General features: G+C 36.9%; 1 protein-coding gene across 1 annotated transcript in view; it reads left to right on the top strand.

Moving 5' to 3' along the window:
- The window catches only part of TYR (tyrosinase), a 91,916-nt gene that overhangs the window by 25,603 nt on the left and 49,600 nt on the right, over positions 1–16,713 (top strand). The window contains exon 3 of the mRNA XM_008515326.2: positions 11,269–11,416. Coding sequence (XP_008513548.2) covers positions 11,269–11,416 — 148 coding nt within the window. The remainder of the gene's footprint in view (positions 1–11,268; positions 11,417–16,713) is intronic.

Raw genomic sequence — 16,713 nt, 5'->3', positions numbered from 1 at the left:
CTCAGGCATAAATCTTGAAACATTGTGGGCACGTTCCAAAAAATGTTAGCTTTACCAATTTTAAAACTATGCTAGCAACTAGGGTTACACATTTTAGAAAGAGAAATAAATATTGCATATTTATTTATTCAAGAAGCATTTATAAAATATTTACCGTCTGCAGCCACTTTGCAATACCCTAGGAATAACTAGTGAATGTGATGCACAGCCTTCTCTCTCAGAATTTACAATCTAATAAAGAACTGGACCATGAATAAGTAATTATAATCTGAAGGAAACAAATGATTAAAACCGGAGAAGCTTAAGTGTTATTAAGTAGAGGGACCTAACCAAGTGTTTATTGTCAGAGAAACTCTGATCAAGGATCTGATATCCTCAAGGATGAGTTGAAGTAGGTCAGGTAAAATGCAAAGAAGAAAAAGGGAAAAAATTACAAATTCTTTCCAATATCCCAACAAAAGAGTCTCACAAATTCCCGGAGAGTCTCTGTAATTAACACCTGCTGACATCAAAAAGACCCACTTTTTCAGTTCCTAACAACCTTTTGCATCCATTATCTTAATTACACCTCTCAGAAGCCTTATACCATATTTATTATTACATTCATCTTATAGATGAGGGAACTGAGATTCAGAGAATTTAAATAAATTGACAAGGCCACACAGCTAATAGGTAGCAAAATTGGATCATCAACATGGGAGGTCATGGCCCCAAATCTTCCAAATAGAGAGACCAAGTTTTAGAGGAAGCAGAGAGTAGTGGTAAGAGTCCCACTATCTGGGTTAAAATCTTAGTACCATCGTTTACCATCCAGATGACTTTCGGTAAGCTTAACCTGTCTTTACCTGAAGTCCTTCATTTACAAAGTGAGGATAATCAGAATAGCTACCATTATAAGATTGTTATAAAGACTACATGAGTTAGTATTTGTAAATTACTTAGAACAGTTTCTGCAAAGGGAAAATTTCATAAGTAATAAAGTCACTGTCTTACATGCTGATACACAGTCTAATTTTCTAGCTCTATATAGAAACTGAATTCTAAAGAGTGGAGTAGACCAGTATTTGAGACTTCCAGTGAACAAAAATTGTTTCAGAAAAGCATTAGTCCTAAATTGAGCTGATATGCAAATGTAACAAACTGATAGTAGTTTCTACTTAGAACGACTTTTAAAAGCAATCTCTGAGAGGTAATTATATCTTTCCACAAACTTTTGAAATTCAGTAATGGAATTAAATTTGACAGAAACAAACATTGGGCTTAAGGAGGTGAACATCTGGCCTTACACATTGGGGGCACCACCTAAGAACTTGGGCCTCCTCTGTGTTTTATGACAGAAATCTGATTGATCCAGCGGACTGTATGCCATCTGAAGCCCTGTGATAGGAAGCTGCTATAGTCCTCATCCAAAGGGAGAGGGACCATAGGAACCACCACGATAGGGCCTTATGGACCCTGAAAAAATACATTAAGGAAAACTGGGTTGGATCAGGTGCCTCAGCTTTTTTCATGAAAAGAATTCAGGGAAACAAGGGTACTGTTGGAATTAGAAAAGAAGAACTATTGTCATTTCATTGATTTTATATTTTAGTACAACTAAGAGCTCTATACCAAGTAAGGAAGTGTAACAGAATAATTAAGAGCAGTGCTTTGAAACTGGTAGATCATCAGCCCAAATCCCTGCTCTGCCACTTACCAGTTGAAAGACCTTGGACAAACTACCTTGCCTCTTTCAGCCTTAGTTTTACCACCGGAAAGTTGGTCTAATGATATATTCTTTACAGAGTTACTGTGAGAATTAAATTTCATACGAACACAAGGAAACAGCCTAATGCCCCCACGGGAGTTGAAGGTGTTGCGATGCAGTAATCTTTGTTGCCACGTGGTAATTAAGTAGTAATGAAGTGACATAAGAAAATATGTGCATCATATTTCCATTTATAATTAAATTGTGAAAATGAGGCTTTGTGATATGCAAACATAGGGAAGATCCTATTTGAAATTGAAGGTTGATAAATACAAACACATTTGTGAAAAATTCAAACATATATTTAAGTGATTTTAATCAAAGCATCTTAAAAATGATTACCTTTAATTTAATATAAGTAGAATCTTTGTTAATTATGCTTTCCTGCAACTTCAGTCCTGCACTGCATAATGACGTGTCTGTCAATGACAGGCCACATGTACGACGGTGGTCCCCTAAGATCAGCACTGTATAGCCTAGGTGTGTAGTAAGCTATACCGTCTAGATTCGTGTAAGTACACTCTATGATGTTTGCACAGTGACAAAATCAACTAATGACACATTTCTCAGAATGTATCCCCTCCTCAAGCGACACGTGACTGTAACTTTATTTGATGAGAATTTTTTCATCCATGGCATATGTATGCTCTCATAGCTAAATCCCTACATACAAATTTATTCATATGAGAGATAAGAAAAACAGAATGGTATAGGGGGAAGGACACGGATTTGGAATGGGACAGTTGAGGATATAGTCTTGGCATTAGCCACTCAGAAAACATGTAACCTTTAACGTGTCATCTAGATTCCTGATCTCAGTATCTTCATTTGCAGGACAAGTGTCTTGATACTTACTCTATCTCCCTTATGTGGAATATCCTAATGGTGTGCTCGAGCTGACTCCTATCTACTGTGAGAGCTGATAGCATCTTTTCCCAAGTCTTTACTCAATGATATCAAGCAGTACCTTAAAATTAACAATTAAGGGAACATTCACACTATGGAAATTGACAGATACTATAAACCAACATATTCTCCACCCCTCCATTTCTCCTTTGCGATCTGGGTATTAATCTTTTTCTTTCCCCCTTGGTGAGGATGATTGGCCCTGAGCTAAAATCCGTTGCCTATCTTCCTCTTTTTGCTTGAGGAAGACTGTCCCTGAGCTAAAATCTGTGCCAGTCTTCCTCTATTTTGTATGTGGGACACAACCACAGCATGACTTGATGAGCGGTGCATAGTCCACGCCCAGGATCTGAACCTGCAAACCTCAGGCCGTGAAGCAGAGCGTGCAGACTTAACCACTAAGCCACTGGGCCAGCCCTAAGATCTGGTTATTAATCCTTTGTTATTACGCTACTGGGAATGTCAAATGAGAAAATGTGCCTGAAAGTGTTTTGTAAACTATACCATGTAATACAAATATGTTATAATATTCATTAGGTAAATTATAAATATGTAGCAAATCTGTGACTTGTATATGAAACTATCATTAAATGATCTTGCCTAATTAAAAAGAAAAAACATAGGGCCCGGCCCTGTGTCCAAGTTGTTAAAGTTCTGTACACTCCACTTTAGTGGCCTGGGTTTGCGTGTTCAGATCTCAGGCGCAGACCAATTCTGCTCGCTAGCCATGCTGTGGAGGTGTCCCACATACAAAATGGAGGATGGCTGGCATAGATATTAGCTCAGGGCTGGTCTTTCCCAAGCAAAAAAACCCAGGAGGATTGGCAACAGATATTAGCTCTGCATGAATCTTCCTCAGCAAAAAAAAAAAGGAAGCAAAGCCATAAATGCAGTAGTAGGATACACTTAAATGATTTAATTGACTTGTGTATTGTAGAAATACCCTATCAAATCAAGCCAATGAAGAGATGTTATACAGAACCTTTGCAGAGTGACTAAGGATCCTTGTCTGCCTGGGACTGTGGGGTTTCCCAGGTCCAGGACAAGCTACATAATTTGCAGGCCCACTGTCAAATGAAAACATGGAGCATCTGGTCCAAAAGTTACCAAGAATTTCAAGATAGCAACAGCAGAGTATTAAAACAAGTATGGGTAGTTCTGGGTGGGGGACACTCAGCTGCATGCTTATGAAGCAAGTCCCACCTAGGACACAGGACTTTCAGTGGTAAAACCAGAACCGTCTGGGGCAAACAGGGACTAGCATGTTGGTTACCCTATCTTTGCTTCAAAAACAATTAGCATTAACATTAATGTATTATCAAAGTTTTAATACACCTGATGAAATATACCAAATGTATCAGGTAGGCTCAATTCAGTTGTAAGCGAAGAGCAGGGAAGAGAGTACAGCTTGAATAATACTTTGTCTACAAAGACCTTCGCTGATTTCAATCTGCGCAATTTAGTGAACTAAGTGACTCTGTTGAGTGGTTCTATGCTCCTGAGTCTTAGCAAACATACAAATCTAATCGTAGAATAAAGAAAGCCATAATAAAATTTTACCTTAAAATAAATTTCAAACAAATTTTAATTGAAGAAATGGACTATTATTGTTGATGTGTAAGATAACTTTATAGATGTATTCATAAACTGGGGATGAGATCTAAGAAATGTTGAAAAAAATCACTGTGTGATGTAAATTATGTATATGCTGTGTATTTATAACATGTATATAAAAAAATAATTATATTTGTACACAGGCACATACACACATACACAAACATTGAGATTACCCAAGAGGAGAAATTAGTCTGATGTTTAAAAGAATAAACAATTTAAAATGGTAACATGCAATAGTTCTGTCGCTCTCCTTTGTTGAGTTTATGGAGTTGGCTATGATTCATTATGACTGACTCACCACTGTCTTTGTGCAAACAGTGAAAATGATAACTGCAGTGGTTCTCAAACTTCAGTGTGCATTTGAATCACCTGGAAGACTTGTTAATACAAATGGTGAATCCCACTGATTTTTTGATTCAATAGTTCTCTGCTGGGACTAGAGCATTTACATTTCTAACGAGTTTACAGGTGCCATTTCTGGCTCTGGGACCACACTTTTCAGAAGCACAGAATTTGTGGAGCATTTGTGACCTTAACTATTTATCATCTAATAATTATATGGTAAGAAACAATCACCCGCCATCACATTTACATCATTGCTCTGTTCCCCATAGTTGAAAGAATTTCCTGAGTCAAATTAAAAGCATTTTTCTAATAAACATAAATGCTACTTAATTACTTTTATGACTGTAGAGCTAGCACTTTGAGAAAACTTAAAATTGGGTTGAAAGTTAATGCTTCCACTGTACCTAGAAAGTTGCTTAAATCTGAGATCATTTTTGATCTGCAATGCTTTATTTCTGCTGCAAGTAGTTTAAATTATAAGCCTGTTTAAAGTACTCAGCCATCAAATACAATCTCCTAAAATCATTGTGTGTAATCTAGTGAGGCTATGCACTTCATAGTTACTGAATTAAGTTGTATATTAGGAAAGTAAATTAGGGGGAATATGGCCAGGGGCTCTAACAGTCACTTCTCTTCATCTTTAGATGCACTAACGTAGATTTTTCTATCTTCTTTTTGCTTTTTTTTTCTTCCAATTACATCTCTGAAACTATATGAAATGTTAAAATAGGTTAGATATACACTTAAAATCAAATTAAATCAGATAAATTGAGTGTACTCTGTTCTGAAGATTTAACTACATACTTTTTCTCATATCAAAATCTAACCGGCATGATAAAGTGTAACATCTATAACCCAGCTTCCTAGAAAGAAGCATGCTGAACTAAATAAGATGATATACGTGAAAATGCTCACCCAGTGCTTGCCACATAGCAGTTGCTCAATTTTTTAAAACTTCATTTTCAAAGGTACACATTGGAGCACTTATTGGTATGAAATATTTCAAGGAAGAAGTACTTGATAAGGGATTTTAAATACAGGAGCAATTTTGGACCCCCAGAATTTAGGAGGAGAAAATTTCAGGTGAAGGAAATAATATATTTAGAGGTAAAGTTTTTAAAGTGTGAGTTCAAGTTTAGAAAATAGAGAGTAATTTATCCTAAACTGGTGAATTTCAACCCTCGTTGCACATTGGAATCACCTGGGGTGTTTTAAAACCTCTAAGTGCCTGAGCCCCACTCTGTACCAATTAAAATCTCAATCTCCAGGGGTTGGAGAGAGGCATCAATACTAAAAAACAAACAAACAAACACAAAAACTCTCCAGAGTACTATAGGGAATGAAACGGAAGAGAAAAAGAGATGGATTGACAAGTTGCAGCTTCATATTGTTATCATCAGCCTGAAGCTGTGTTTATTAATTTCCCATAGGGATGGAGCATGCAGACTTGAAGGCATAACACAGAGTAATTTGGGCAACTGTCACTGCCCTTCTCAAAGAACTTTGAGCCATGTTGGCATCTGTGGCTGCTAACAAGGTCCCCACTGGCTTATTAGACTTTCCATCCATGGGGAATCCTTGGACCAGAGTGAGGCAACACCACATTCTGCACCTTACTGTTAATGGATGGCAATAGCAAGTCAATAAATTCATTTCATAGTGCATAGTAAAAAGAGGTTTCTAAGGTGTGTCAGCAAGTCAGTACAGACACAACCCAACTCTGTTGTACTGAAAAGAGCACAAGTTTTGAAATCAGTGAGAGCTATATTCAGTTCCTTGATTCCCTCAATTACTATCTTGAATTTAGATGTGTTATTTAACTTCTATAAACTTGTTTCCTCATCTATAAAATTGGGACCATAATAATATTCATATCACAAGTAGCCCTGAGTTTCAAATGAGATCACGCACGTGAACGATATTTAGGCTTGATATATAAATTATTCTTGTTTGGTGCCTACAATTTCCTCCTTGATTTGCTCTTCCAAAAGAGAATAAAATAGCAGCAAGAGAAGCTACTGATGCTGGTGCAATCGTTTCTTATTGTTTTAAGGTGATTTACCAGCCCAAAAATGAGTTGGATGAAGAAGTAAACAGAAAATAATTTATTTACATTTTTGTGTTATTCACATCCATGACATTTTTCTCTATTTTATCACTTAACAGGTAGCAGAGTAGAGCTCTTTGAAGGTCTCGTATAGATTGTGCGGAGGGAAATGCATCTTTCCTATCCCCAATCTCTATAGCACGGCATAAGGGAAGGATATAGGTGGGGCCAGCCTGGTGGCGCAGCGGTTAAATTCGCACATTCTGGTTTGGCGGCCTGGGGTTTGTCGGTTCAGATCCCAGGTGCGGACCTACACACTGCTTGTCAAGACTTGCTGTGGCAGGCCCCACGTATAAAGTAAAGAACGATGAGCACAGATGTTAGCTCAGGGCCAATCTTCCTTAGGAAAACGAAGAGGATTGGTGGCAGATGTTAGCTCAGGGCTAATCTTGCTCTAAATAAATAAATAAATAAATAAATACAAAGATGTGCAAGGCTTGGCTTTTGACTGTGCAAAATCAAAGCCAAGGACTTGCTTTCTACTTCTGAGACATATCCAGTCTATTTGAAGAGACAACAAATGCTTAGTTCATTTAAAATTGTTACTATAATCAGTTTGTCTACATTAACAATCTGGCACATAACACAAAGAGGCTGGGTACTTGTTCCACCTGGACCCTTGAACTATTTCTGAGCACATATCACAATGTATTCTGACAAACACCATGTCTTCTTATTTGAATGTCCTTCCTTAATAACATTAAGAGGCTTTCCCAGATGCAACATCTGGCAAGTTAGCAAAAGAAGTGAGTAAAGAAACACTAGGCTTGCTGAAAACATTCCTAGAATGGCAATCCTACTTTCTAGGTTCACCTAGGAGCACCTAATGTTTGGATGAGGGCAAACAGCAGGCAGGTTTCTGTAGAGCAAAGGAGTTCAGCTCAACGGAGAGATGCCTGGCATTGAGATGGGTCCTATGATGGGGAGTTGTGGTAAGGAGGCTTTTCTGCAGTGGAAGTGCCCCATATTTTTGCTTAGTAGTTCTCATGATGAGTGCCCATTTATCAAATGCAATGAGCTTATAGAAATGATAGCTACTCCTCAGGAAGCATCCATTTTGCACCAGATTCTATACTAGGTGTTTCACTCTTGCTATCAAAACTAATGCTCACCAGAATCCTAGAGATGGGCTTAATTATTTCTTCTCTTACCAATGAAGAAACTGAGGCTCAAAAAAGAGAACTAACTTGACAAAGATCATACTTTCGGCCAGTAATATAGAACTTAAACCCAGATCTGCTTAGCTCTGAAAGTCTTTTCTCTACAGCAGTATCTTCAAACTGGGATGGACACACTACAGCGGGTTCTCTAAGGCTCTCTAAAGGGTACCTGGCCCAGAGAGTTTGAAGGAAGTTTATTTCTAGGTCCTCTTCCCAAGTATTTCTTTTCTAGAATGAATCTGAGAAGGCTCCTGAAGATTCTCCTTAAACCGCCCCTTTCAGAATCTCCCTTCTCTGAGTTTTCAGAAGGAAGGCACCCCTCTCATCTCTGCTGAATCCATTCTCAACACAGTGCCTTCCCAGAAGGGGTAAAAACTTACAAAGTGCAGGGGGCTGGCCCCGTGGCCCACTGGTAAGTTCACGTGCTCCGCTTTGGCGGCTGGGGATTTCGGATTTCACCGGTTCAGATCCTGGGCTCGGACATGACACCGCTCATCAGGCCATGGTGAGGTGGCGTCCCACGTGCCACAACTAGAAGGACTCACAATTAAAAAGATATGCAACTATACACTGGGGGGATTTGGGGAGAAAAAAGCTGAAAAAAAAAAAAGGATTGACAACAGTTGTTAGCTCGGGTGCCAATCTTTAAAAAAAAAAAACTTACAAAGTGCTAAACAAGTGGAGAATTCAAAATATTGGTGTCAGCATTGCTAAAGGGATTGACTTTAATGACCAGGTAGAAAACATCTTGCACGTTAGCTGGTTTCTAAATAAACTAATAATTTATAAGATTATTTTTATTAAAGAATTCCTGATTGAGTTATCAGCTGATAGATCAGATTATTTTGATGATGAAACTATGTCATTTTTGGCATATATAACTAAAAAGGAGTTCAAATAATTAAATCACATTACTATAAAAAATCTTTTCACTTTCCTGTAGTTATTTATGAGAGCAAAGTTTTCTCAGGACTTAAATTTATTTTTTAAAATTTACAATAGAATTTATGCCAAATTTTATCCTTTCTAGCAATGAATAATATTCATCCATGGATATCTGAATGAACTTTTAATTAACCTTTCCTCAATATTATTAAGAAATGAATTTTCAATAAAATTTTACTTTTGTAATTTAATAATTATTTTACAAAATATTTATATATTTATGTGATTTTACTGTGTTGTTTATTACTAAACTTTTTAAGGATAATTTAATGCAGAAGATAGATTAATGGTCACATGAAATTTTTAAAAAGTAATTTTTATTTTTATACCTATTTTTTTTGCAGGAAAGTAGGATAGGCTGATATAAAAATTTTTTTTAATCTTTCAACTATAACTTCTTTGACATTTAGGTATAACTCTATGGGAAAATTGAATAAAAACATGAGATCAAGTGAAAAAAGAGAATCTCATAAAATTTCAGACTACAATAAAGTTTGTTTAGGTATTTTTGATATGGATGATGGTAAATAAGGTGAATACATTTTTTTAAGTGATATTAAATTTTTTTTCTAAATTTATGCTATTTGCAATAACCCTGAAATTATATCCTCTGAAACTATTTACAATTATGATTAAAATAATTCATAATCTACTTAAAATAGGTGAGAGCATACATAAAATGTGGTTTTAAAACTTTCATTTGGTACTACTCAAGGATAAAAGCCTAAAGACATTGTTGTACAGAAGTTTGTCCTCCATGATATGTGATTTATTGCTACATAGGAAAGGCAGTAAACCATTTCATTTAAGACCTGAAGCTCTAGAATAAATCACCCTCATGTTTCAATCTCAACTCCTCTTATTTGCTTTTTAATCTTAGATAAGTTACTTGACCTCTCTAAGCTCCTTTTTCCAAGTCTATATAAAGGTACCTAATTTGCAGGATCATTCTGAAGGGTATATGAAATTAATCATGTCCAGCTCTTGGACACTTCCTGACACAGTAAGTGTCATGTGTACATAATCATGAAAGTTGTCATAGACAAGAGAGTTCAGAGGCAGGGAAGTGCATGTTCTTAGGCTAAGCGACCGGAGAGAGCGAGGTTTGGTATGGTCTCCAAGACTGCACACAAAAAGGTCAAAAGGAGGGAAAAATCCCAGGCTGAGGAGGCAGAAGTACTAGGAGCCACAATGGTGGGACAGCACAAAGCATCAAATGCAAAAGTCAAGAGCTGCACCTTTAAAAATGAAGACGTTGACAACAAAATAATCCTAACTGTATAGAATGTAGCTCAACCTCACCTGTCCAAATTGTAATGCCTTCACTGTGTCTATCCTACCTTTTAAAAATTGTTATTATTATAATCTTACTCACAGTTTCTGCTTGCTTGCTATTTCTAAATTCTGAAATTCAATAATGTGCCTTCGGCCATTTTTCCCCTGTTTGGTTCCTGCTTATGATTTAACTTTGTTACTCTGACTTTTCTGTCTGGTTCTGAATGTGAGTTCTACATAAGTTGTATGTTTTGCCTGAATGGACCCTGAAATGGTATTTTCTCTACCTCTTCCCAGGGAGTACTCAAGAGAGGACACAAAATATCAAGAGCTCAGATCTTGACCCTTAATTGACCTTAATTGACATGGGTTAAAATCCCAACTCTACCACTAACTGCGTAGCCTTGGGAAACTCAGAACTTCTCTAAGCCTCAGTTTTGTCTTCTTTCCAATGGGGATAATAATTTCTAATCGACAGAGTTTCTGTAAAGATTGGTGAACATATGTCACGAAAGCATTTAGCGTAATTAACATTCAGAAAATAATAGCTATTATTGTAAATTAGTATTCTGGATGCAATGAGTGGAACCCTTTAATGGAGTTCTGATTAACTTTGAAATTAATATTTTGCAAAATCAAACACATTATGCCCTGAAGTCTCCCAGACTGTTGAAGATGAATTGTAATGTGGAAGGTTACAAATTTTATGCTTTTTCTGGAACCAGAAACCAAAATTAAGTCACCACCCGAACCGGAAACCAAGGGGACACATAACAACCTGGAAAGATCTGCTCTAAGTGCTGTTACTGATTGAAGTGAGAGTGGCTGTGCTGATTAGTATTAAAAAAGTCTTATACTTCTCCCTATCTAAAAGAGGAATAATAGGCAGAAGCAACAGGAGGGAGCACAAATTGGCTCAGCCTATTCCATCTGGTTAATCAGCCCATCGTACACAGGCTAACACCATTCAATTCCACAAAGATTTATTAAATTGTCATTGGATATCCAGAATGTAAAGAATCCCAATGCAGAATGAATTTTATTATTGATTTTATTGCTTTGAATTAAGCTTTCAATTGCAGTTGTAAACCAACTAAGATAATCACTTAGATTTTCAATCATTAAGTCAAACTAAATTTTTTTTTCAATTTTCTTTCTACTAACAGGATTTGCTAGTCCATTTACGGGGATAGCAGACGCCTTTCGAAGCAGTATGCACAATGGCTTGCACATCTATATGAATGGAACGATCTCTCAGGTACAGGGATCTGCCAACGACCCTCTTTTTCTTCTTCACCATGCGTTTGTTGACAGGTTGGTTAACCTTCTTCATAAATTATGTGCTTATTGGTGTTAAATGTAGTGTGACTTTAGCTATTACATAGAAGCTAAGGAATTACGGTAGTCTATTGTCTCAGATCGGGTTCTCCCAGAAACAGACCCCAACTAAGGATTTGGATGCAGATGTTTTATGCGAGAGAAACCAGCAAGAGAATGGGTAAAGCAGGAGAAGGAGGAAGAAGCCAAATGAGAGTACAATACAATTTCACTTGAAGTCCCAGACTCAGGCAGATCGTGGGAGAATGTGAAGTATCCCTCAATTTCTCTTGCCTTAAGACAAAGGAACCGTTACTGTACTCCCATACTAAACAGCCTTTGGCTAGAGGGTTCCCTGAGGTAGGAGTTGGGAAGCTCCCAGGCACGAGCCCATTCCAGACAGGGTATGAAGCTCCAGTGTGCACGGGCAATCTTCTGAAGGTTGCAGACACATGTGGTTAGGAGTAACGCATGTAGAATCAAGGAGGTGGGCATACACAGCTGGTGTGAGGGATCTAAGGCCACCTGGGTAGGGCATTAATCTACTCCATCTCTCATCACTATATTTTTTTCTCTCTGGCAATGTTATTGTTATTTCTTTTCCAACCTCAGACCTTCACATATAAGCAGACATAGTCTTCAATCTCAGTCATTGGCCTGAGCATTTCATGATTAATTCTCCAGACAGGATGCGCTATGGCCCAACCATCTTGTTTAATGCAATTTAATTCTCCCGGACCTTTCTTTCCCCTTATTAACCCTCTTTCATTACATGTGCAATGTCTTAGCCACATAGATTTCAGACCTAATTATAGGTGATGATAGCAGAAAGGAAAGCATGGAGGAAGGTCAGCTGTTTGTTTCTGGAATTCTTCAAGAAGAGAAAAGGAAATAAAGCATCAAATCCGGACACACAAATGTAGGGCTCTCTTTTCGTCTCCTCTAATATAATTTTCTTACAACAGCTAATAAATAAAGGGCACAGATTTATACCTGCCATTAAGATAATACTGTCATTCTGTTTGGTAAATATAACAGGTTCTATTTTTCCTGTTTTAAAGATAAGGAAACCGAAATTGAAAATTAGTTGTTTTACTCCTCTTATCACCATCTCCATCTCACTTGTGTTCCCAGGAACATGGACATAATATCAAGTAAGAAAGTGACCATGAGCCTGAGACATTATTGGGCGGATTGTTATCGCCTTCAGGCAACTCTAATATTATAGTAGTTAAGTAATATCCCAAGTCAGGTTTTATTCAGAAATCAGTTTTTAAGCAAATGCATAAGCATCAAAACTGTGATTGCAACATAGCATCCTAACTACCTATACCCATACATAAAGGAGGGAGGAAGAGGGTTGGAAAGAACCTCTCACCAGAAAAGATAGATTGAATTCTTTTTACCAAGTCAGTTTTATTTTGCATTGTCCTTGTAAATTTTTGGCATTTTTTGATCTTTAGTGTTGTTTCATGAACTTTAAAGAATTCTAGATTTCCTAGACGCCACCATGCCCTAGGCAAGGAATTGGCTAACTATGGTTCATAGGCCAAATCTTTTTCCTTATTTGTAAACAAGGTTTTATTGGAACACAGCCACAATCATTCATTTACATATTTTCTATGGCTTTCACACTGCAATAGCAGAGTTGAGAACTTGTGACCAAAACCATATGGCCCACAAAGTAGAAAATACCTACTTTCTGGCCCTTTACAGAAAAAGCTTGCTGAACCCTGCCAAACTACCAAATTCCATGTTTCTATACCAGATAAGAGAAAAAATTTATAAATAATATGTTTATAAATATATTTATATTTATGGAAAATACTACAATTGAAGTCAATGTCTAGAGTCATTTTTAACACAGATAAAGCCATTATGTAGATGTATGGCTTTTAGAAGCCACTCTACCACCTTTGCAAATTAAAATTTTCTGTCCTCTTAGAATCTTCTGCTATTCCTATCTTACTATTAAATCTCTGTATGATTATTAAAATAACTCAAAAATTTGTCAAAGTAATTTCTCATTCAGCCTACACAGCCAAGCTAATGAAGATTCTGGGGAGGGACAGGAGGAAGAAGCGTCGTTATAAAGAAAGATAGAGGCCTGTGGACTCTGTGTATTCTGTGGCACCTGAACTTTCCTCTCAAGTCTCTTCTTACAGAGACTCATTTCTTCAATCAGATGGTTTATTCACTGCCGTTCAATTATTCACAAATATATTTATTGAGCATGTACTTTGTGCGGAGTATATTTGCCAGAAGATCCCACATTTATTCCTGCCTGTATGCATTGCTTTACCATTCTCCAAACCTGTAACATATATTCCTTGACTTATCTCATTTCTATCCAATCTTCAAGACTAGCTTCAATTTTTACTACCTCCATAAAGTTTGCCCAGACCATTCCTGTCTATAACCATCTCTCCCATCCAGAGTGTGCTGGAACCAGCCCACACAGGCTAGAAAGATCTAATGTGTACATCATTTCCCAACTTTGCTTCCATGACCTCAAGCTGTAGCTTGAAATCAGCCATGGTAGGACTATTTATACCTTGAAATTGTCAAATGCTACAAATCGAGGTTTTTATTCTGACATCTGGTTAGTAAAATAATGGTCAGCACACCACTGCACCCATCTATTAACTCATACCATATTCTCTCTCTACTTTCTGTTTTGGACGCATTATTTATATCATTCTTATTGATTGTGTTACTCATTTGTGATTTGTTTCTCCTAGTAAGCTGTCAGCTACATAATGACAGGACCCATGCATTGTATTATATTTGTTTTTCTCACAGTGTTTTGTCTAGCATATAATTAGTAGATGTATAGTTAATTTCTATCAAATAAATAAATGATTGAAAAAAACCTTAGCAAATTACATTTATCATAGCTATAAAAGGAACTACAGAGAAGTCATTTTAAGTGAAGGAATTTTTTGTGTAAGTCTTGAAAGCAAAATGTAATAATCACCCAATGTTATGAACACGTGTTAAGATTTTAGCATGTTTCTAGACCATCAAACCTGGTTCTAGGCACTAAAGAAACAGAATAATGAGACAGGATCACCAGTCTGAAAAAGCATAGTCTAGTGGTAAATATAAACAAGCAATCAACTTTAGCACATTATGATTCATGTACAATCATGAGAGACATTCTGAGAAAGCTACATAAAAACAGGATGATATACGAGCTGAGCCCTGGAGAGCAGCAGGCCTACAAGACAAGGACGGATATTCAAGGATCAGGAACACAATTCCTATCTCATTGAAACAAATCACAGCCTAGAAGTATGAACTGAAGAAGAAAATGGAAGCTTGGCATCCAAAACAAGGAAATAAACATCAAGACTCATATGCAGAGAAAGTGATAGGGTTCCAGTGGCCAATTAGTCTGCCATCAAAATATACCAATGTTGACCCAATAAAGACATAAGCTAATTCCAATTCTCTCTGCCATTTAAGAAAAAATCAGAGAGTGGAGCTAATATAATAATATTAAAACATAATATATATTTAGTTTTTATTATGTTCTAGGCACTATTCTAAACTCTTTACATGTTTTATTTCATGTAATCCACACCGAGTCTATAATATAGATTCTAGTATTATCCATACTTTATAGGGTAAAAAAGAGAGATGGAGAGATTCAATAATTGGCCCAAGATTATATAGCTAGTAAAGGACAGAGCTGAGAGCTAAATAACGCAGTCTTACTATAGAGTCATGTTCTTCACCACTGTATCCACCATATTCCTCGAGGAGCTGAAATATGAGTGTCCTTCTGACGGCTCTTATCTTGAGGGTAAATCATTTTCATTAAAAATTAATTCACTCATCAAACATTTTAAGTTTTTACTACATTCCAGATACCATGCAAGACACTATGCTTTTGTTTATTTATTGAGTTGGATAAAAAATCCTGCCCTCCAGATGCTTACAGGCTTTCAAAAAAGACATAAAAAATTAATAATCATAACAACATGGTACAGCCTGTAAAAGAATTATGAGCGCTATTGGAATCCAGAAAGGAAGAGCTTAACTCTACCCTGAAAATTAAATGCTTTCTAGAAAAAACTACACTTGGATGGATTTTTGGAGATGAGGAGAAATTACGGATATGACAAGGAAGGTGAGGCAACTTGGGAACAAAATAGGCAAATCGTAAGCTAGAATAAAGCATGTTAAGGAAACTAAAATATTTAGCCAGATGGAGAACAGCATCCCATAAGCAAGTAGCGAGAAAGGCAGGATGAGATTTGAGGGACCTGATATGTTCTTAGCTTCTTTGAAAGACTTCCTTGAAAGACTACATTAAAATATTTTAGTTTCTGGTTTTTGTTTTAACTTAAAATGAAGGCACTATAAAAGAGCAAATTGGGATAAATTACCTAAAACCTCTTCTACCATCCAGAAAAAGCTTAGAAGATTCAGAAAAGTAGAGAAAGGAACAAATTAACAAAATAAGAGAAGTCTCACTCTAGCATTCTGTTCTTGTGTTTCTGCATCAGTATCTGCAGATCTAGCCTTTTCCTTTTAAAAGCTTTGTAGAATTCCATTGTGTGTCAAGAAATTGAGAAGACGATCCACAGGCTGGGAGAAAATATTTGCAAAACATACATCTGATAAAGGATTGTTATCCAACATATACAAAGAACTCTTAAAATTCAACAATAAGAAAATGAACCTGATTAAAAAATGGGTCAAAATCCTTACCAGACAGTTCACCTAAGAACATATGCAATGGCAAGTAAGCATAAGAATAGATACCCCTATCATATGTCATGAGGCAAATTCAAATTAAAACAATGAGATACACAACTATATGCATAGCCAAAATCTGGAACACTGACAACACCAAATGCTGGTGAGGATGTGAAGCAACAGGAACTCTCATTCCTTGCTGGCGGGAATGCAAAATGATGCAAACACTTTGGAAGACAGTTTGGTAGCTTCTTACAAAACTAAACATACTCTTACCATACTATACAGCAATTGTCCTCCTTAGTATTTACCCAAAGGAGTTGAAAACATATGTCCACACAAAAATCTGCACAAGGATGTTTGCTGTCAGTGAGGGCGAATCCTTTCTGACTCTCGGGACCCTGTGTGTAGCAGAGCAGAACTCTGCCCAGTCTCTTTGTCCCATCCTCTCACCTTCAGGTGCTACCACAATGTTCCTCTGCTGGTCACAGGGTTTTCAGGGTCAATTCTTTCAGAAGTGGGTGGCCAGGTCCTTCTTCCTAGTCTGTCTTAGTCTGGAAGCTTTGCTGAAAATTGTTCCGTGGTTA

This window comes from Equus przewalskii, chromosome 6 (genome assembly GCF_037783145.1).
Source record: "Equus przewalskii isolate Varuska chromosome 6, EquPr2, whole genome shotgun sequence".
Lineage (NCBI taxonomy): Eukaryota > Metazoa > Chordata > Mammalia > Perissodactyla > Equidae > Equus > Equus przewalskii.
Note: the sequence above shows the minus strand (reverse complement) of the source record. Positions and strands in the feature narration are given on the sequence as shown.